Source organism: Bos indicus x Bos taurus, chromosome 7, assembly GCF_003369695.1.
Source record: "Bos indicus x Bos taurus breed Angus x Brahman F1 hybrid chromosome 7, Bos_hybrid_MaternalHap_v2.0, whole genome shotgun sequence".
Taxonomy (NCBI): Eukaryota; Metazoa; Chordata; class Mammalia; order Artiodactyla; family Bovidae; genus Bos; species Bos indicus x Bos taurus.
This window is the reverse complement of record NC_040082.1, coordinates 47,683,221-47,704,120: the sequence shown is the minus strand read 5'-3', so window position 1 is coordinate 47,704,120 and position 20,900 is coordinate 47,683,221. Positions and strand designations below refer to the sequence as shown.

General features: G+C 42.0%; 1 protein-coding gene across 2 annotated transcripts in view; it reads right to left on the bottom strand.

Moving 5' to 3' along the window:
- The window catches only part of GLRA1 (glycine receptor alpha 1), an 87,260-nt gene extending 78,254 nt beyond the window's left edge, over positions 1-9,006 (bottom strand). For both annotated transcript variants that reach the window (XM_027545898.1, XM_027545899.1), the window contains exon 1: positions 8,040-9,006. In XM_027545898.1, the coding sequence (XP_027401699.1) occupies positions 8,040-8,095 (56 nt within the window). In that variant the 5' untranslated portion in view covers positions 8,096-9,006. The remainder of the gene's footprint in view (positions 1-8,039) is intronic.
- Positions 9,007-20,900: the final 11,894 nt, after the last annotated feature.

Below are 20,900 nucleotides of genomic sequence, written 5' to 3'. Positions count from 1 at the left end.
AGATAGTCCAGCTGTAGATTAGGGATATATATATATATATACACACACACACCAACTTTAAGAAGAAAGAGGCAATGTGGTGAGCTAGGAGGAAGGAAGTTTGTATTTGAATCTGACATAACCCTGAGATTAACAGTGTGTCTTAAGGAAGTCACTTTTCTAAGTCTCGGTTTTCTTGACTCTAAAATGGGGATAGTAGCAACTGCCTTATATCTATTTTTTTAAGGTGGTTGGAAAGCTCATATGGGAATGCAGGTGTGAAACACTCTATAGACTGTGGAGTGCTCTTGTAAAAGAACCCAGCAAGTCTTCTGGCAGCCAGGGTTGCAGCAGCCTTGCCGCATTCCTCTGGAGCTGGGGAGCGTTGCAGAACTGAGCGCAGAGCAGTAAACACGCAGCTCTCAAAGGCTGAAGATCTTGACAGTCACTCTATTAGATGTGTAAGATACTAATATGCTTTTTGGAAAGGATGACGGGTTAAAGGGCTAGAGAGGAAGGAAGGAAGGACATCGTTCTGAGATCAGACAGATGACAGAAGGGACGGCAGTCTCTGAACATCTGGGGAGTCCTAAATAAGCCTCCAGTTATGCAGAGTTAATAGTACAATGTCCACAGGAAGACTTGTCAGCGAGATCATCCTTGGAGAAAGAAAGCACAGATTCCCTCCTTCTGATCACCTTTGATCTGCCTCTCCCATCAGTCCCTATAGACTCACTGCTGTGCTCCAGGGCCCCTTGGTGCCAGCATTCAAAGCCAGTTCCTCAGGTGCCCCTTCTCTTCATCCACCCATCACACAATTGTACTTCCCAGCTGTGTGAATGAGACTATTTGGTGCACTAGGATTACCCCCCTAGTTTGGAGATACAAATACCTCCCTGAGGAACCCTTCTTAAGGTGCATGTTTGTGTTTATGAGGGAGCACAGCAAGTGAAAGGGTCAAAGGAAGCAAAGCACAGCAGCAGAGTCCGGGGCACAACGTGTTGTGGAAGAATAAGTTTGGGGGATGAGCACATTTGTGTAGGGCCTTGGGTGGGCTGGCATTCACTTTTGAGGAAGTCATTTGTTCTCTCCCCATCTGCAAGATAAATGGATTGGTCCATGTCCAGAGTCCCTGGTCAGAATGGTTTAGAGCCTTGTTATTCAAACCTGTGGTCCACAGAAGCAGAAGCATCATCTGGGGGCTGCTAGAAATGCAGGCTCTCAGGCTCCACCCCAGACCTCCTGAGTCTGAATCAGCATCTTAATGAGATCCTCAGGGGATCCACACACATTGAAGTTTGAGAAGCTCTGACTTAGTGACTTCTGTTACCTTTAGAGATTTCTGGGTCCCCATCCTCAGAGATGCTGTTTTAGTTAGTTTAGTATGATGGTGGGAAACTGTATGCTTGACAAGCCCCTCATAGCTAGATGTGAGAGCTGTTGAATTACAGAACTGCCCCAAGTCTCCATGATTCTAGCAAAATATTCTCTGGGCGTGAATGGGTGGGAGATGGAGACTGGACTTCGCGAGCGAGGGAGCAGAGCCTTGTTCTCTAGGGGCCTGGGGTTGCCCAGTATACGAGGCAAGAGAGAACGCTGCCCATTTCACGGCTGGGATAATGACTGTCAGCAGCTCCCTGTTAAGATGGTAAACTCATTTAGCAACAGACACTGAAAAACAGCCGAATTCAAAAGCAGAGAGTGGTAATCTAATTGCACTGAATTAGCCTCGGGGGACTCGGACAATATCAACTTCAGAAAACCACAAAGGGATCCTTTATAAGGAGTTTCAAAAGCGCCAGGGCTTCAGCACCCCTCATAAGGGCTTGCACTACAAAGCATAAGCACTGTGCATAGAAGCCCCTCTCCCCAGCATCTCAGGGCATTGTTCCTTTCCAATGTGCTTTCTGAATGAATTTCCTGGCTGGCCTGATGGTGTTTTCAGTTGTGGGAGGCTGAACAGGGAGTTGGTTCAGGAGAGACAGCTGGAGTTTAGGGCTGCGAGGCCTTCATCCATTCAGTCCTGTGAACACCATCTGTGCCTGAGGACTGGTCTGTGAACCAGTGAATTTTCTGGTGGTCTTTCTGGCTCTGACATTGTCTTATTTCTGAGGTCCTTCTCATTTCTTAAAGCCAGAGTCTTACATAACCAAGGTGATTTCCTTTTAATAATCCTTGGTCGCATATGAGTTTGTGTGTGTATGTGCGTGTTCATCACCCAATTTATTATCCAAGCCATTTCAGAGAAGGAAAAGGCACGAGTGGATGTGTATTTACGGCATGACTTGGAAAAGTTACAGAGATCAGATGATAATTTGGAGATCAGGAGCCGGGGGAAGACTTGTCTCTGACCTGCATTTCATTTACTTTTCTGCAGCAAATTACAAATCCCAATTCACAAAAGTAGCTTGAATTCCTTCTACATCCCTCCTGGGAGGTGGATTTCCAGTCTCTGCTTGCATACCTCCACTGACAGGGACCCTTACTACAACTGAGGCAGCCGGTACACAGTTGACTGATCTGTCAGAAGGTTCTGAATTACATTAAAACAGAATTTGTGTGTGTGCATTAAAAATATATTTAATCTATTAATTCCAGTTCTTCTCTCGGAGCCATATAGAATAATTCAAATCTAATATTTCCCAAATGGGGTCCCTGAGTACCTAGAGGGTTTATTAAATAGTAATGAGGACTCAGAATCCATTTTAAACATTTCAGAGATTATGAAATTGCATATTTACTTCTGACAAGGCTCTATAGACTAACAAGAAAGCATCACACCTTTTCTTTTGTATTTTCTTAGGTTAACTCATTGTGGTGGCATTGCTTATCACATGATGTTCAGTATTTCTGGCAGTTTATCTTTGGTTAGTAAAGATGGGGAAAACAAGTTAACAATGGATGGGATTTGGTAAACAAATTTTTTAAAACTTAGCCTTATAGGGGAGGGAAAAACCTAAACAGAATCACTGACAAGAGTATAGACGCCTTTGGTCTCTTTCTCAGGCCTCTCTTCAGATCTCTGAGGATAATGATCAGACGTCATATTTTCTCATCATACAAAGCATTTTCTGGGGAAACTGACATATTTATGGAATCTGTCAATAATCATGTCTAGATTGGGATAGCTTTCCAGGAAGTGAGATTATTTATTATGGTCCTCAATTCTTTTAGACCTTTGAACGTGAATATAATTCTTATAATAATTGAAATACCCTGCTACCAAAACTGCTCTATTGTGAAGGAGATTGGGAGGTGATAATCCTTGACTGGCACAGGGAAAATTAATTTTAGAGACAGTGATTTGTCAATTCTCTTTATTTTATAGCTGGGGAAAGTGAGGCTGGAAAGGTCAGGAAACCCTCTCAAGGGCATGCCACTAGCTAAATTCTGGATCCTGGGTCTTCTACCCTTGAGGCCAAGGCCACTTTGCCTAAAGGAGCAGAGAACCTGCAGGATAGTGTCAAGATGGCCAGGCAGGAGACAGTGCCATCCATCTTAAAAATCATTCTGGCTTCTGCCAGCTGATGAAGGAAATAAAGTTAATGACGCCCACATAAATGTGATGCTGTCGCAGGCCGCGTGCACAGACTGTCTGAAGGGGAGCTCTGCGGGCCCTCTGACGAAGGAAAAAGGTATTTAATGGAGCTTTAAAAGGACCAGTGTCTCCCCTTTCTGCAAGGACAGGGACTGTGGCATCTATTAGCTCTGTCTCCCCTGCAGAGTGCCTAGTTTTGGACTGGGCACGTTAACACAAATAAATGCCTGGTGTAGGAAAGAAGGCAGTATCGTCACTGAGGTAAATTCAGCTTGAGCCTTTGTGGGAATGGGCCTCTGTCTTTTATGAAGACCTTATGTGAGTTGGGAGGGATATTAGAGGTGTCGGAGTTAATTGAGTGGATTGGTAAGAGAACTGAGTCCCTATGAAGGAAAGGGATTCATCAGAGCCATGCTGCAGGATAAGAGAAAAGCCAAACTCTCCAAGTAAGGCTCTCAAATCGGCTTTCCACGGCACCGCATGGTCGCAGCCTCTTTCATAAGGTGGTCTCAAAAATAAATTCCCTCCATTTCCCCTGATAGGTCATTCCCAGTTTTGTAAGTATGCAGAAGTTATGTGCTGATTCATGACTCCATTTACCAGGTTGACGTTCTTGTCCAAAATGTCCCTCAGGAATGAAAAACATGAGATTTTCTCTTTCTCAAGCTTCCTGAGCCCCCAAAGAGGGTAGACTGACATTTTGATTGGCCCTAAGGCAAAGTTGCCCAAGGGGCATCTTTCCTGGGGAAAAAGTCCTTGGCCTGCTCCAGAAGCTCCTAGACACTTTCCGCAGTGCCCAAAATGCAGCAGGTAAGATTTGAGAAGGAATACAGCTATGCTACCAGGAGGGAAAGATCCAGGTTGTCATTTGCTCCTCTTGGCAAGCTTGGAGAACGGGAAGCCAGAAGAGCTACCTCAGAAGAAAGCTCATTTACCTTTCAGCTGGGTGGTTTTTCAGGACTGAGATATGAAGCAATCTGTTTACCATGCTCCTTTGGACCTCAGTGAGGTAGAGACAGCTTTCCTTCAAGGTTTCCATGACCTTTCTTAGCCAGAGAGTACCATATTCAGTACAAAACTCTGTGCAAGGAAACACCTATGGGTTGGCAGACAGAAGTGATAATAAAGGAAAGCTGATCATCTTTTGGGAAAACCACCCATGGGTTAGATGTGGTTTATCTCCTCTGCCTTTATTCTGGTCTCAAGCACAAGCTAGGTCTTTGTTTGCTTCACTCTTGTGCCTTTTGTGTTCCAGGGGGGCATTTTCTTAAAGAAAAGACTTTCCTCCTCATTACAATTGGTTCATCAGAGTCTTAGGTTAAATATTTGATCATTCTTTACCAGTGGTTCCCAACTGTGGGCAATTTTGTGCCCTCCTCCCATCCCAGACTTCTGGAGACATTTTTGATTGTCATGACTAAGGGAGAGAGGGTTATTGATGCCAAAGATACTGTTAAACATCTTAAAATGCATAGTTCAGCCCTCATATCACAGAATTTTCCAAAATGTTCAAAATGTCAGTAGTGCCAAGATCGAGAAACATGATTATATACCATGGATCTATTGAGTTACTCAGAAGATGAGAAAATATGGGGCTCACCCTGGGCCCTTTCCCAGCCATAAGCCAGTGTAAGGGCTCTGGGAATCAAATCAAGTTTCCTTCTACTTAAAAAGAGGTTGGAAAGGAATATGCTCCCATTAAAAACAAAAACAAAAACATATCTTTGCTTATTGCTTTTGACCAGTCTGGATATAAAGCCCCATCCCAAACTAAAAACAAAGAGACAGCATTTAGTTTATTGAATACTTGAATATCACTCATAGAATTTTAGAACCGCAGGTTTTTTAAAATATCAGGACAAGAACTTCAGCCAACTCACTTCATTTTACTTACAGGGACACAGTTGTAAGGACTGCAATGCTGTTTGTCCCCCTGTATCCTCTTATTCTTCCCCCTCAGTTTTTTCTAAGGCTTCAATTCCTTCTCTTTGTTGGCATGCAAACTCACTTTGCATGTTGTTTTGTTTGTTTTGCTGTCATTGTTGTCATTTTGCTGGTTGTGTGTGGATGCAGCAGCACTTCTGTCATCAAGAGCCTTTCCTTTCCTAGCCCCCAGATTTCCCCAGCAAGGTGAGCAGCTGGCCTTCATTTAATCTAAGGACTACCTGGGTGCCTGAGATGATTGGATTGGCTCATTGCAACATGGTACCTGTCCCCTGGGGGAGAAGGTGTTATTCACATGGAATCTGCTAGGGAACCAGTCTCCAATTACCTCTACATACATTCTCTTGAGCCCCCAGGTTTTAATGCTTCTGTATTTTCACCTAAACTTTAAAAAATGAGAGAGTAATGAAAATGCCAATTAGACATAGACAGTACTTTCTCTCCTTGTGACCTTTTTATTTTTCTCATCTCTCTGAAAAATTGCTGAGGGTATTTCCCTAGTTCAATTCTTATATTTCCTATTTTATGTTTCATGTTCTAAAACAACCTTTATTCCCCAAATAATGTAGCCATTTCTGTATTTTGAAAGTGCAACAGCACCGTTCCCTTCCCAGCTCTCCATAGTCATGACTCTTCTTTCCTTATAAACACATGGCATTATATCCCATATTCATTGTAGCTCCTGTCTGCCTTGTCGCAGGTAGGGGATGGAGATGTGGAGTTATGCGTCCTGATAAGCCACCACCCATAATTTAAAAAATTAACACAGTGGATTCCTAACCTTATCTAAATGATTACAGTGCCAACCTTTCAGACTGTCTCCCTATTGTGAAAGACAATGTCTGAGAGAAGAAAAATCAAGCATTACATACTGTTCAGCAAGAAAAAAAGGAGTTGGAAGGAAGGATGTGCTTGGTCCTATTAATTTGCACTTTAATCTCTCTGGTTCAATTCTGTCTCAGAAAGCCAAACAGAATCAATTTGCATACAAATGTTACCAAGTATCCCACCTCCACAGCATTTTCCACTTCTACTATGTATGTAGAAGAGAAAGAATTTGGTATTGTTCAGAGCATACTTCCTGCCCTTTAGCCCATAAAGTAGCTACATTTCACAAGGCCCTGGATTGTTGCACTTTTTAAATTTGATTCCTTGAGTATTTGTATTCTGAGCTATGGGCAGGACTATGGCCTATCAAATAATTATTTGAACTGGAGATTAGAAGCTTTAGCGTTGGGTATCTCAGAGAAGGAGAGAGGTCTTTTCTTCATCCCAAGAGAAATATATGAAGAGAGGATCACGTGTAGACCCTTACAATCTGGAGAGAGGTGTCATTAATTTAATAAACCAACCACTGGATTAATCAAACCAACAATTCATATGCAGAGTTCACTATAATGTAAAAATGAAAAAAAATCCAACAAGAAATATTTGCTGTAGATTTATGATGGGAGAGACTAATATGTGTTGGTTTACTTATTTTTAAAAATAACCTAGAGTGGATTTTTCAAGTGACTGTTAATCCAATGTGATGGTAAAACATGAGAGGCAGACGTCTAAAATGAAGAAGATTAATGATCCCTGCAGGTCATGGGAGAAGACTAATTTTTTTCAATTCATGTAAATGGAATTTATCATAACCATCTCTGAAGATGGCATGATTCACCCACTTACGAAAAGACTGTACATTTCAATGCTTCCTGAAGAGGTGATTTTTCACTTTTCACTTGTGCTAATTTAAGAATGCTAAGCCTATGGGCAGAAAATTTTAACCTAGGAGATGGTGGCTGGGGGAACTCATTTCTGAGTTGGAGATAGACAGAAATTAAAAAAACAAAACAAATGAGACTTGTCCCTCAGTTCAGGATCTGCAGCTAGCAAGCAGAGTTTGGAAAGATGAATGGGAGATAGGAGGGAGTCAAAGTTTCAAAAGAGAAATGTGTTCCGGAGTCTGTTCCTGAGTAGATTCGCCTCTGCACCCACGTTCAGAGCTTTACAACCTGAGGTCATAACGCTATTGTTTCCAATCACTGAGCCTCAGCAACAACCCCCCACCCCCACACCGCAGAAAAAGAAAACAACAACAAAAAAGGAGAGAAAATAATATGTTCTATGTCCAGTGGGTTCGAGTGCAACCTTCCCCGTCACCGCTAGTTGTCACTTGGCTCCCAGACGGGAGAGCTGAGATTTTCGGCACTGCGGTTAGAGAGAATGCAGTCCTAATTAAACTGAGTAACTCCTAAAGCTTCCCCTTAAAGTCCTCAGCCGAGTGAGAGTCAATATGCAGGGGGTTTGGGGGAGAGTGATGGGGCAGGGAGTGTAAAAGGCAGAAGGACAAACAAATCGCAAGAAACAGCTGCCAGGGCGGCCACTGTCTCAGACCTCCACGCACAAGCCAGACACCCTGCGGGCGGTTGGAGGGGGGGTGGAGGGACGGAGCGGGGGATGGAAGGACCCGATTGCCGCGGTATACAGCACCCTCCTCCCCCCCGAATGAGGGGATCACGGACAGAGTCAGCCTCCATGCTCCTTTCCCCCATTTCCATCAGAGCGATGTGGTCAGTAAAAAATTGCATACCTGAAGAATACAATGGTCTCCCAAAGGTAGAGTCGAAGAGTATTGAAGCTGTACATTTTTCAGGTCCTTGTGCTTTGTAGTCCACGAGTTATGGGGGCAAAAATGTTTCAAATTGGCACTTACAAAACCTGCGAGCGCTGCTGAAGAAAATAATCCAAATCCTAAGGGGAGGTGGGGAACAGGGGCGCGGAGGGAGAGCCCCAGGGGAAATCGGAGCAACGGGGCTCTAGGTACCACGGACAGAGGCAGCCTCTAAGCGTTTCAGCACCACGGAGAGCGTCCAGCCCTGCTTTTCAGGAGCGCGAAGAGTATTGCTGTTTGTTAAACTCCAGCGTGTCTGTTGGCTCCCTGCGGCGCTTGGGAGGCACGTTTGGGGGTGGGTATATTTTCTTTTTTACCCCTGTTTTTCTGTTTAAACGGCCAGCCCCGTGAAAGGAAAAAAAAAAAAAATCTATGGAGATCAGAGCGCTGGCCTCGGACCGTTAGATTGGGCGAGCATCCTGGGTAGGGAGATCAGGGCTTTATGCCCCTGGGCTGGCCTGAGGGGGTTAGGGGCTAGGGGAAGCGATTGACGGTGTTGCCTTCAGTTAAATCCCGGAGAATGTGCCAGGCTGGTGCATCACCACCGAGTCCCGGAATCTCGTTACCCTGCCTGCGTACCCGTCTGCTGTCGCCTTGCGATCCCTGTTCTCTGGTCCCCGCCGAATAAGTTATGATCGCTGCAGAAGAGGTGTCCCATTGCTTGGGGCTGCAGACGTGAGAGAGCTCAGGGCAAGTTTCAGGGGCTGCCGGGGTCCATGGCGACCCCGCGGGGCTCAGGAGCGCAAGGCTTCAGATGCATCTCGGCTTTCTGAGCTCGCCCATCTTCCTCAGGCCAGGACTCCTTCAGGTCTTCAGACTTTCTTACTGCATTAATTTAACAAACTGGCGGCGTGGGGGATTGGTGGTAGGGGGGTGGCGGGAGATGGCTGACGGGAGGGGGTGGAGAGAAAAAAAGGGGGGAAAAACTCCTTAGTATCTTCAAACCCTCCCACTCGAAGCGCTCATTGGCCCGTGGCTGCGAAAACCAGATCTTTTCCCAGTGTTTGGCCAATTGCGTGTTAGACTCTGGATTGAGTTTAACGCTTAGAGTGCTGAATGAGATTCGTGTCTCCCCTCTCCATTGCAGGCTGGTGGTGGAGTGGGGGAGGTTATGGAGTTAATCTCTCGAGGTCTTTCAAAATATTGCCTTTATTTTTAAAGACTGTAGTTGTACGTTAGTGAAGCAAACACCAAGGGTCCCAGTTCAGACGTGACTTTGGGCTCAGTTTATCATCTTGAAAGGGAAGAATTGAACTTGATCTCTGAGTTTCTTTAGAGCTCTGAAGTAGTGTGGTTTGGCTCCACCAAAAAAAAAAAAAAAAGAAAAGAAAAAAAAGGAGAAGGGAGGAGAGGTTTCAGAAAGAAGTCTGATCCATAAAGGAAGATTCCCCACTCCCTCTCTCCTCAGGACCACTGCAGCAGGAAAAGACAGGACAAATTCCTTGAGCGGTTTACACAGCCGAGAGGGAGCAGTCCTGGCCTCACTGCAAGATATGTCCTCTTTCTACTGGGCAGGAGACAGTTTTATTTACATTCATAAGCTTGGGGAACAGAGCCTCAGAGAGCTGCGGCTTGCTACAAAATAATAGTAGTGCCAAGTTGTACATACAGGTATCCAGTACTTACTGCTCCCATTCTCTGTTTTTTCCTTCTTCCTCCTGCTTCTGTTTCCCCAGCTTATTTGAATCTCAGAAACCAGCTATACATTTCACTCTAGAGCCCAGCTGGGGAGGTGGAGTTAATCAGATTTTCTCCAAGCTATCGGACTTTAGTGGATTAATAGCCTCTGCAGGATTTTCTGGCTGATTTGAACTGGCTGGGACACTGGGGTCTCTCTCTCTCCCAGCCTACTGAAAGGAGGTAACCCCTCCTTCTTACCTAGTAGCTTTAGGAATTCCTTCTTTTGAGTTTTTGGAGGCTGAATAGCCTCCAAAATAGCCTCAAAAATTCTCCCTAGAATAGTTCTTAACAGCTTATTTCTCTCCAAGCTCAGGCTTTCTCTGAGCAAAGAAGTCTGGAAAACTTTGTCCACCAGTCTCCTATCAGCAGGGATTCGCCCCCTACTTTCCACGCTGTTACAGCACACCCTTCATTACTTCCTTTTCTATTGGCTCCCTCACACCAGAACAGTGATGAGTTGTTTAGAACTCCCATGAAATTCTGACTAGTGACTGAGTAGGAAATTTTGCTTTGAAGGTGAATATTCACATGAGTCTGATACAAATTTATATTGTCAGTCTGTTATCTATCTACTCCTATCTATCTATCTATCAGTAACCTTGGTTAGTATGCCTTCAGTGCACCAGGCACTGTTGTGCACTTCACATAATCTCATTTACTTCTTACAGTCATACCTTGAAATAAATATTATCTTTGTGAATGTGTTTCTATACTTCTTTATGTGCCCACCTTGAGTTTGCTTGGAAAAGACAAGCACACATATTTCTGTGGATATAAACTGGCCTATCCCACCTGCCTAATTCTGAAGTGAATGTGAAATGTATATGTGTATTTGTACACTTGGGTTTGTGAATAGGTTTCTGTCCACATAGACGTATATGTTTGTATCCATCTGTGTCATTGCTGTGCCCGTGGAGGTACTGAAGTAAACTGTGAGCTGGCAACTTTGTTTTTGCTCCTGACCTGGCTAGGAAGCTGCAGGCAGGTAGGGATGCTGTGTGTACAGTTAGTTTTTCTTTTCTTTTAGGAGATGCTGTGTGTGTGTGTGTGTGTGTGTGTGTGGTGTTGCTGTTTATGGGTGTGAATGGCTCTAAGACTGTGGCCTCTGCAGGAGATGAGAGTAATTATTGCCTGTTTTCTAGTAGGCTTCTGTTTAATGTGAGGCTTCTACTTTTATTTAACTAGCACACATAACCTGAATATGTGCCAAGCATTGGGGATGTAATAATACATAAGATAACTAGTACTTTGTACCTCTGGGACATATGGTCACTTCAGATTTACAATGGTAAAAGTTTCTCATTTTTACTTCATACCTCACATATTTCTTATGCCTTAAACAGTATACCCAGATCTTCCTGTCTTGTGTATGTCACTTTTGCAAATAAAAACCATGACCTCCATGGTCAGGGATTTTTGTTCTTATTTTCTCTCAGCTTTAAAAAGCCTGGATGACATTGGATAAATGACCAAACCTCTCTGGCCTAAGTCAAACAAAGATAGTCATGCCCACTCCTCTCCCAATAAGAAGCTGCATAGAAGCAATGGCATTCAAGTCTAATCTAGGGTGACCACCATACTCTGAAACAGAACTCTTAATGGAGTGGGATGGATTGGCTTCAGTTGATGGTCTTTTGCTATTGGTGAACATCCTTTGTAGCCTAAGTCCAGTACTTTATTGGTCCCTTATAGGCCCCAGTAGCCAGATTTGAACTCCTCCAAATATGACTAAATTATGACATGCACTGAGACCTTATTTTATTACTAGAGGAGACACATTCTTTCATTAACTCAACAAACACTTATTGAACATTTACTTCATGTCAGGCACTGCTCTAGACACTGGGTATACAGCACAGAATAAAACAGGTAAATATCCCTCTTCCATTGGAGAATATCTTCTAGCAGATGGAGACAGAAGATAAATAAGTAAATTATGATGTATTAGGCAATAATAAGGATTAAAAAGGAAAAAGCAGGGTAAAGGGTCAGAGACCAACTCTGAGATGGTCTTTTACATAGGGTAGTCAGATCACGTTTCCCAGGTAACACTAGTAAAGAATCTGCCTGCAAAGTAGGAGACGTCGATTTGATCCCTGGATTGCCAAGATCCTCCGGAGAAGGAAATGGCAACCCATTCCAATATTCTTGCCTGGGAAATTCCATGGACAGAGGAACCTGACGGGCTACAGTGCATGTGGCTGCAGAAAGTTGAACACAACTTGAGCGACTAGCAGCAGCGTTGGAGGACTGCAACTGTGGCATGGCAGATCAGGGACTGCCTTCTGAAAAGGAGATCTTTGAAAAAATGACTGAAGAAAGTGAGGAAATGAGCCCTGTGAACTTCAGGGAGGGGAGAAAGAGCTTTCCAGGCATCAGAAAGGCAAATTCAAAGGCCCTGAGGGGGGAGTATGCTTAGAGTGTGCAAGAAACAGCAAGGAGGCCAGTGTGCCTGGGTGGAGTGAGTGAAGGAGAGGGTGCCTGAAAAGAGTTTAGAAAGTAGTTAGGGACTAGATTGTATTCTACCTCCAAGGCATAGTAAGGACTTTGAGTTGTATTTTCAGTGAGACCCACTGGAAGGTTTTGAGCAAAGCAGTAACAATATCTGACAACATTTTAACAAGGTTAGTTTGGCTGCTGTGTTTAGAATAAATGTGCAGGGAGGAGAGAGGCAAAATGAAAGCTTCAGACTAGTTAGGAGCTACTGCAAAAAAAAATCCATGTAAGATTCTTAGAGACTGTTCCTATTCCACTCTTTTATATATTGAAGAGGAAAATTAACAGAGTTGGGATAAGAATACAGGTACCCTAATTTTGGCTAAAGGATCTTTCCACTGTTTTTTTTTTTTTTTCTTTTTAATTCCAACTAAGATAAAGGTTAAGGAAATCTACAAGGGAAGAGCTTTACCAGGCTTGTTACTGATGTATACCTAGCACTTGGCACAGTGCCTGGCATATAGGAAATGCTCAGTAACTATTTCGTGCAAGGATAAATGAGTGAGTGAATGAAAGAAGAACAAAAATGTTCAGGCAGAGAACCCGAAGGGAGGAAAAGAAGAGGGAGGAAAAGAAGAGGAAGGAACAGTGTTATTCAGGTGAGATTATGTTGTCCTGAGCCAGCTAATGTAATTAACACAATGGCAATCCTCTGTCCAGAATGACATTCACAGAGGAGAGTGCTGGAGACTTCAGTGCTGCTTTGACAGGCTCTGGTGATACTTTGTAAAGAGAGATGGATATTTGGAGCAACTAAGCAGCTTGCCTAATTGTGCTGAAGTGTTATGATGAATTTGGGTCTTAAAATGGGACTAAGGAAGAGACTTTCCTCCAAGGAGCTGCCAGCTTGCTGCCAGCCTTTCCTAACCCAACTTAGAGAATGCACTTGCTACTTTTAAACATTTTTAGTCACAAAGCAATAGTCTGTTCTTTGTGGTTTAAAAGATCTTTTATTTATTTGGCTGTGCCAGGTCTTAGCTGCAGCAGATAGGATCTAGTTCCCTGACCAGGGATCAAACCTGGACCCCCTGCATTGGGAGTGTGGAATCTTAGCAACTGGACCACCAGGAAAGTCCTATGTTCTTTGGGCTTTAAAAAAGGGAACTCAGAGCTATTTAGGAAGTCTCAATGGTTGTTGTTGCTCAGTTGTGTCCAACTCTTTGTGACCCCATGGCAGGCTTCCCTGTCCTTCACCACCTCCCAGAGCTTGCTTAAACTCATGTCCATTGAGTCAGTGATGCCATCCAACCATCTCATGCTGTTGTTCCTTTCTCCTCCAGCCTGTAATTTTTCCCAGTATCAGGGTCTTTTCTAATGAGTTGGATCTTCACATCAGGTGGCCAAAGTATTGGAGCTTCAGCTTCAGCCATCAGTTCTTCCAATGAATATTCAGGGTTGATTTCCTTTAGGATTGACTGGTCTGATCTCCTTGCAGTCCAAGGGACTCCCAAGAGTCTTCTCCAACACCACAGTTCAAAAGCATCAGTTCTTTGGTGCTCAGCCTTCTTTGTAGTCCAACTCTCACATCCATACATGACTAATGGAAAAACTATAGCTTTGACTATATAGACCTTTGTCAGCAAATTAATGTCTCTTCTTTTTAATATGCTGTCTAAGTTAGTCATAGCCTTTCTTCCAAGGAGCAAGTATCTTTTAATTTCATGGCTTCAGTCACCATTGACAGTGATTTTGGAGCCCAAGAAAATAAAGTCTTGTTACTTTCCATTGTTTTCCTGTCTATTGGTGATGAATTGATGGGACCAGATGCCATGATTTTAGTTTTTTGAATGTTTTAAGTTTTAAGTCAGCTTTTTCACTCTCCTCTTTCACCTTCATAAGAGGCTCTTTAGCTCCTCTTTACTTTTTGCCATAAGGGTGGTGACATCTGCATATCTGAGGTTATTGATATTTCTCCCGGCAATCTTGATTCCAGTTTGTGCTTCATCCAGCCCAGCATTTTGCAAGATGTATTCTTCATACAAGTTAAATAAGCAAGGTGACAACATACAGCCTTGACATACTCCTTTCCTAACTTTGGAACCAGTCCATTGTTCCATGTCCGGTTCTAACTATTGCTTCTTGACCTGCATACAGGTCTCACAGGAGGCAGATGCATAAAATACTGAGAGAGCTTTCCTTCCACTTTATAGCCTGGTCACCCCGGGGGCAGGAAAGTGGTGTGACTGGCTTAATGTTCCACCACAAAGTTGAATCTAGACCTCAAAACTCCTGCCTCTCAAGTCATGGCTCCCAATGCCTTCACTCAGAGACCTAAAATACAAGCAGAGAAGGTTGGATGAGAGAGGACAAAAGCTTCATATCATGTTTTAATAAGTTGTGTTTTTCCCTGGGCATTTGTCCATTTTAGGTAAAATTTCACATTTAATTGCATAAAATTCTGTCATCTTCTTATCTTTTTAGTCTGTTGAGTCTGTAGTGATGTCTTTTGTTTGTTATACTGGTAGTTTGTACTTTCTCTCTTTTTTCTTGATTACTTTTTCTAGGGTATTAGCAATTTTATTAGCCCCTTCAAATAGCCAGCTTTAATTTTTTCTATATTATAAATTTGTTTTCTGTTATTTTTTTTCCCCTCTCAACTTATTCATTTTTTTGGTAGGGGGTTAATTTCCTTGTTTTTCTGGCTTTTTGAAATGGATGCTTATATAATTGGGTTTTAACTTTTCTTATTTTCTAATAATGTATGTATGCAATGTATTTAATATACATATATATATATATAACTTTGTATTCTTTCCTGATTTTTACTTTAGATACATCCCACAAATTGTTATATTTTCAATATTATTCAGTTCGAAATATTTTCTAGTTTAAAATATTAAATCTTTAAGGTATTTGGAAGTGTATTGTTCAATGATATCATTTCATTCTTTCTGCCGTACATAGCAGTGGCTCCCTACAATTGGTTTCTTTCTTTCTTTTTTAAATTGAAGTGTAGTTGATTTACAATATTGGGTTAGTTTTTGGTGTACAGCAAAGTGATTTAGACATATTATATATATTCTTTTCCATTACAGTTTATTATGAGATAGTGAATATAGTTCCCTGAGCTATACTATAGGACCTTGTTATCTGTTTTATATATAGCAGTTTGTATCTGTTAATGCCAAACTCCTAATTTATTCCTTTCTCTTCTTACCCCCTTGATAACCATAAGTTTGTTTTCTGTGTCCATGAGTCTATTTCTGATTCATAAATAAGTTTATATATGTCATTATTTTACAGCCCACCTATAAATGATATCACATGGATTTGTCTTTTTCTGACTTCACTTAGTGTGGTAATCTCTAGGGCTATCCATGTTGCTATAAATAGCATTATTTCATTCCTTTTTAATGGCTGAGTTATATTCCATTGTATACATGCACCACATCTTCTTTATCCATTCATCTGTCAATGGACATCTGGGTTGCTTCCATGTCTTGGCTATTGTGAACAGTGCTGCAATGAACACTGCGGTGCATGGATCTTTTCGAATTACAGTTTTCTCTGGATATATGCTCTGGATTGGAACTGTGGAATCATATGGAAACTTTATTTTTAGTTTTTTAAAGAATACCCTTACTGTTCTCCATAGTGGCTGTACCAATTTACATTCCCACCAAGAGTGTAGGAGGCTTCCCATTCCTCCTCCATCTCTTTAGATTTTCTTTTTGAGTATACTGCTTGAAGCTCAAAGTCTTTTAAATTTGTGTCTTGATGTATTTCATCAATACTCAGTATTTCTTTAATTATTGCTTCTTTACTTTCTCTTGTCCATCTAGAATCCCAGTTTCACATGTTAGATTTTTTCATTATATGCCTTATGTTGCTCATGCTTATTTCTGCATTTTTATATCCCTCTTTCCACATCAGTCTGGATGTTTTCTACTCTCTTGATTAATCTTCTCATTGCTGTGTTTAACCTTGTTTTTCACTTATTTATTAAATTAATTTCAATTGTTTTAATATTCAGGTTGGCATTTCCACTTCTTTTTCTTTTTTAAAAATAGATTCCACTTCTCTGAAGAAATTCTCCATCTTTTCACCTATTTTCTGGAAGATATTAATCATAATTATTTTACAGTTCCTGTCTGATAATTCTAAAATCTGGGTTATCTATTACTTTGTTTCTGTTGCCTGGTATTTAAAAATTGGATTTAGGTCATTTGTGCCTGTATACTGCCATGCCTGGTATTTTTGAAGTGAACACCTTAAATTGTCTATGAAAAATTATAGTGGCTTTGAATCATGTTATCTTCTAGAAAGGATTGAATTTCCTTGTGGCTGACAGACTTTGGACAGCTCACCTTGATCCAGCTGTGGGTCGAGGTGATCTGAAGCTGTGTTTCAGGCTTTGTGAGGGGCATCTGTTCTGATTCCCTTTATCCTTGGGTATAGCCTACAGGGTCTCAGCTGAAAACCAGCTGTATCTTCCCTTTGATGGGTCCTAAATTCCAACTTTTGTTTCCCCAAATCTATGGGACTGCTAAAAGCACTGCTTCACTTTTTTTTAAACCTCTTTGCAGGTGCTTCTTCAAAACCAGTCTTTTATTTTTATTTTGTAACGAAGCTTTCCCTGACCATCTTCCCTATGGTATCTCCCATCACTATCATTCTTTTTGTTTTATGTTTAGATTTATGGAAAATTCCCATATGCCCTTCACTCAGTTTTCCCTAATATGTTAATACTTTACATATCACGGTACATTTGTCAGGACTAAGGAATAAATATTGGTACATTACTAATAACAAAACTGTAGGATTTATTTGGATTTTTTCAATTCATTTTTTCCCCCTGATAGTCTGTTTACTGTCTCAGGGTCCAGGATACCACATCATATTTAGTCATCACATCACCTTAATCTCCTCAGAATTGTGACAGATTCTCAGTCTTTGTTTTTCATGACCTTAGCAGTTTGAAGAGTCCTGGTCAGGTATTTTGGAGAATGTCACTCAGTTTGAGTTTGAATGATTTTAGTTTATTCTCATGATTAGACTGAAGTAATGAGTTTTTGGAAGAATATCAGAGTGGTGAAGTGCCCTTCTTGTCATTTGATATCATCAGGTACATGATATCACCATGATTTATCACTGTAGATGTTAACCTTGATCATTTGGGTAAGGTAGTGTCTGGCAGGTTCCTGCACTGCAGAGCCACTATTTGTCCATTCTCATCTTCTGTTCTTTGGAAGCAACTCTGTCATTAAGTCCAGCTCTTACTCAAGGACTGGAAAATGAGCTTCACCTCCTAGAGGAGGTTATCAGCTAGATTTGCTTGGTTCCTCAGACTCTCACCACATACATGTGCATCTGAGAATTTGGCAAATGTATGGAGAAACCCAATCCTAAAGGAAATCAACCCTATATACTCATTGGAAGGAATGAGGCTGAAAGAGGCAAGTCATTGGAAAAGACCCTGATGCAGGGAAAGACTGATGTCAGGAGAAGAGGGTGACAGAGGCTGAGATAGTTGGATGGCATCACGGACCCAATGGACATGAGTTTGAGCAAATTCCGGGAGATGGTAAAGGACAGGGAAGCCTGGTGTGCTGCAGTCCGTGGGGTCGCACAGAATTGGACATGACTCAGTGACTGAACAGTGACAGAAACTGCTTGCAAAATATGCAGCTCACTTTTCTGTGGTTCCTTTTTCTCTAGGATATTGGCTCTTCCGTAATTTCTGGCTGCCTGTAACTATTTTTTTTTGTTTGTCCCTTCAGCCCAGTGGAACTGCTAGGCCCCTGTTTTCTGTTTTGCCTTTTTTGTCCTGCAGTGAGTATCAGAAAATACAATGAGTGGAGGAAGCACTAATTTAGGACCCACTTCAATATGTTTCCTTTCCTCTGGCCCTTCAAGACACAGTTGCCTTGTTTCCCATTGCCTTCCAACTCCTGATTTTATTTTTGATCCAGTTTTTATAGTTGTTCTCAGTATGAGGGTTTGTCAGATACAAATTACTTCTTCATAGCCAGGAGGCAATAGGGAGCCGCTGACAGTGTCCCACAACCACTCTGTGTTATGTGCCTGGCTTCTTTAATGCGCTAACTTTTGGTTCCATCTTTCTGTCTATCTCACCTGATGCTTTCCTCAGGGATTAGCCTTTGTTACTTTTCTACTTCTTCTCTTCCCTCAAGCAGTTTTTCTTTGCTAGCTCTTATTTCTACTTTTACATCCAACTCATAGTTCATTCTTTACACAGCAGTGGAGTAATCTTTAAAATATTAAATCTTCACATTGAACTCCATTTGCTCTTAGAATGAAATACAATTCCTCACCATGGACTTATCATGGTCAGCCCGACCTCCCTCACTGACCACATTTCCTGCCTCTCTCCCCTTATCTCAGCAAGCTACGGATGTTTTTCCACTTGTCTTTGAACTCAGATCTTCCTATGCTTTGTTTTTTCCTCATTCATATCTTAGTTAAAATGTTACCTTCTCAATAAAGCCTTCCATGACCATCCTTTCTGAAGTCCCTCTCCCCCATCATCATCACTCTTTTTTTTCTTCCTAATACTTCAGTTCAGTTCAGTTCAGTCGCTCAGTCGTGTCCGACTCTTTGCGACCCCATGAATCGGCAGCACGCTAGGCCTCCCTGTCCATCACCAACTACCGGAGTTCACTCAGACTCACATCCATCGAGTCAGTGATGCCATCCAGCCATCTCATCCTCTGTCGTCCCCTTCTCCTCCTGCCCCCAATCCCTCCCAGCAGCAGAGTCTTTTCCAATGAGTCAACTTTTCACATGAGGTGACCAAAGTACTGGAGTTTCAGCTTCAGCATCATTCCTTCCAAAGAAATCCCAGGGCTGATCTCCTTTAGAATGGACTGGTTGGATCTCCTTGCAGTCCAAGGGACTCTCAAGAGTCTTCTCCAACACCATAGTTCAAAAGAATCAATTCTTCGGCGCTCAGTCTTCTTCACAGTCCAATTTTCACATCCATACATGACCACAGGAAAAACCATAGCCTTGACTAGATGGACCTTTGTTGGCAAAGTAATGTCTCTGCTTTTGACTATGCTATTTAGGTTGGTCATAACTTTCCAAGGAGTAAGCGTCTTTTAATTTCATGGCTGCAGTCACCATCTGCAGTGATTTTGGAGCCCCCAAAATAAAGTCTGACTTTATTTAAAGAGAAATATTTATTTATTTATTTAAAGGGAAACTGTTTCCACTGTTTCCCCATCTATTTCCCATGAAGTGTTGGGACCAGGTGCCATGATCTTCATTTTCTGAATGTTGAGCTTTAAGCCAACTTTTTCACTCTCCTCTTTCACCTTCATCAAGAGGCTTTTTAGTTCCTCTTCACTTTCTGCCATAAGGGTGGTGTCATCTGCATATCTGTGGTGATTGATATTTCTCCTGGCAATCTTGATTCCAGCTTGTGCTTCTTCCAGCCCAGCATTTCTCATGATGTACTCTGCATAGAAGTTCAATAAGGAGGGTGACAATATACAGCCTTGGCATACTCCTTTTCCTATTTGGAACCAGTCTGTTGTTCCATATCCAGTTCTAACTGTTGCTTCCTGACCTGCATACAGATTTCTCAAGAGGCAGGTCAGATGGTCTGGTATTCCCATCTCTTTCAGAATTTTCCACAGTTTATTGTGATCCACACAGTCAAAGGCTTTGGCATAGTCAATAAAGCAGAAATAGATGTTTTTCTGGAACTCTCTTGCTTTTTCCATGATCCAGCAGATGTTGGCAATTTGATCTCTGGTTCCTCTGCCTTTTCTAAAACAAGCTTGAACATCAGGAAATTCACTGTTCACATATTGCTGAAGCCTGGCTTGGAGAATTTTGAGCATTACTTTACTAGCATGTGAGATGAGTGCAATTGTGCAGTAGTTTGAGCATTCTTTGGCATTGCCTTTCTTTGGGATTGGAGCCTCATCTAAATTTTTTTTGCTCATTTACATATTTACCTTTTCATGTTAGAATGTAAGCACCACAATAATAGGAACTTTCTTCTTCTCTCCTATATTGCCAATGCCTGTTGGCACATTGTAAGCATTAAATGAATGAATGAAATCCTACAAGATTTCTTTACTATATAACATGCACTCTGCTCATTCTCCTGATAAACTCTCTCATTAAGTTATCACAATAACATTGTGGAGGATACTCTATTATTGCCCCCATGTTACAGAGGGATAATGTTTAAGGCACAGAGAGATCAAGTGTTCAGTTATAGCAGGTAACTGGTGGTACTGGGGTTTGGTTCCAAGCCTGCACTTTAAACTCCCACCATCACTTTTTAGACTGATGCTCTGTATTGTACACTTCAGGTTATTTATTATAATCAATTAGGTTTTCTATTAATTTTATATGTGGCAACTTCCTCTCAACTAGATAATAGTTTCCTTGATGACAAAAATGTGGCTGTGTTGTGTGGATTTGTGCCAGGAGGAGTTTTGAGAATAAGTGTCTGTTGTTTTTGCCCTGCCAGTATCTATTCACTTTTCTGGTATCAGTACCTGAATTTTGCTTGAGGAATACCCTGTCACTTCACCCACTGTCACTCCAGGTGGTTTGGGTGGAGTTATCCCAAGATCCAAGAGTGGGAGAGCCTGATACAGGACTGTATAATCAATCTACTCCAGT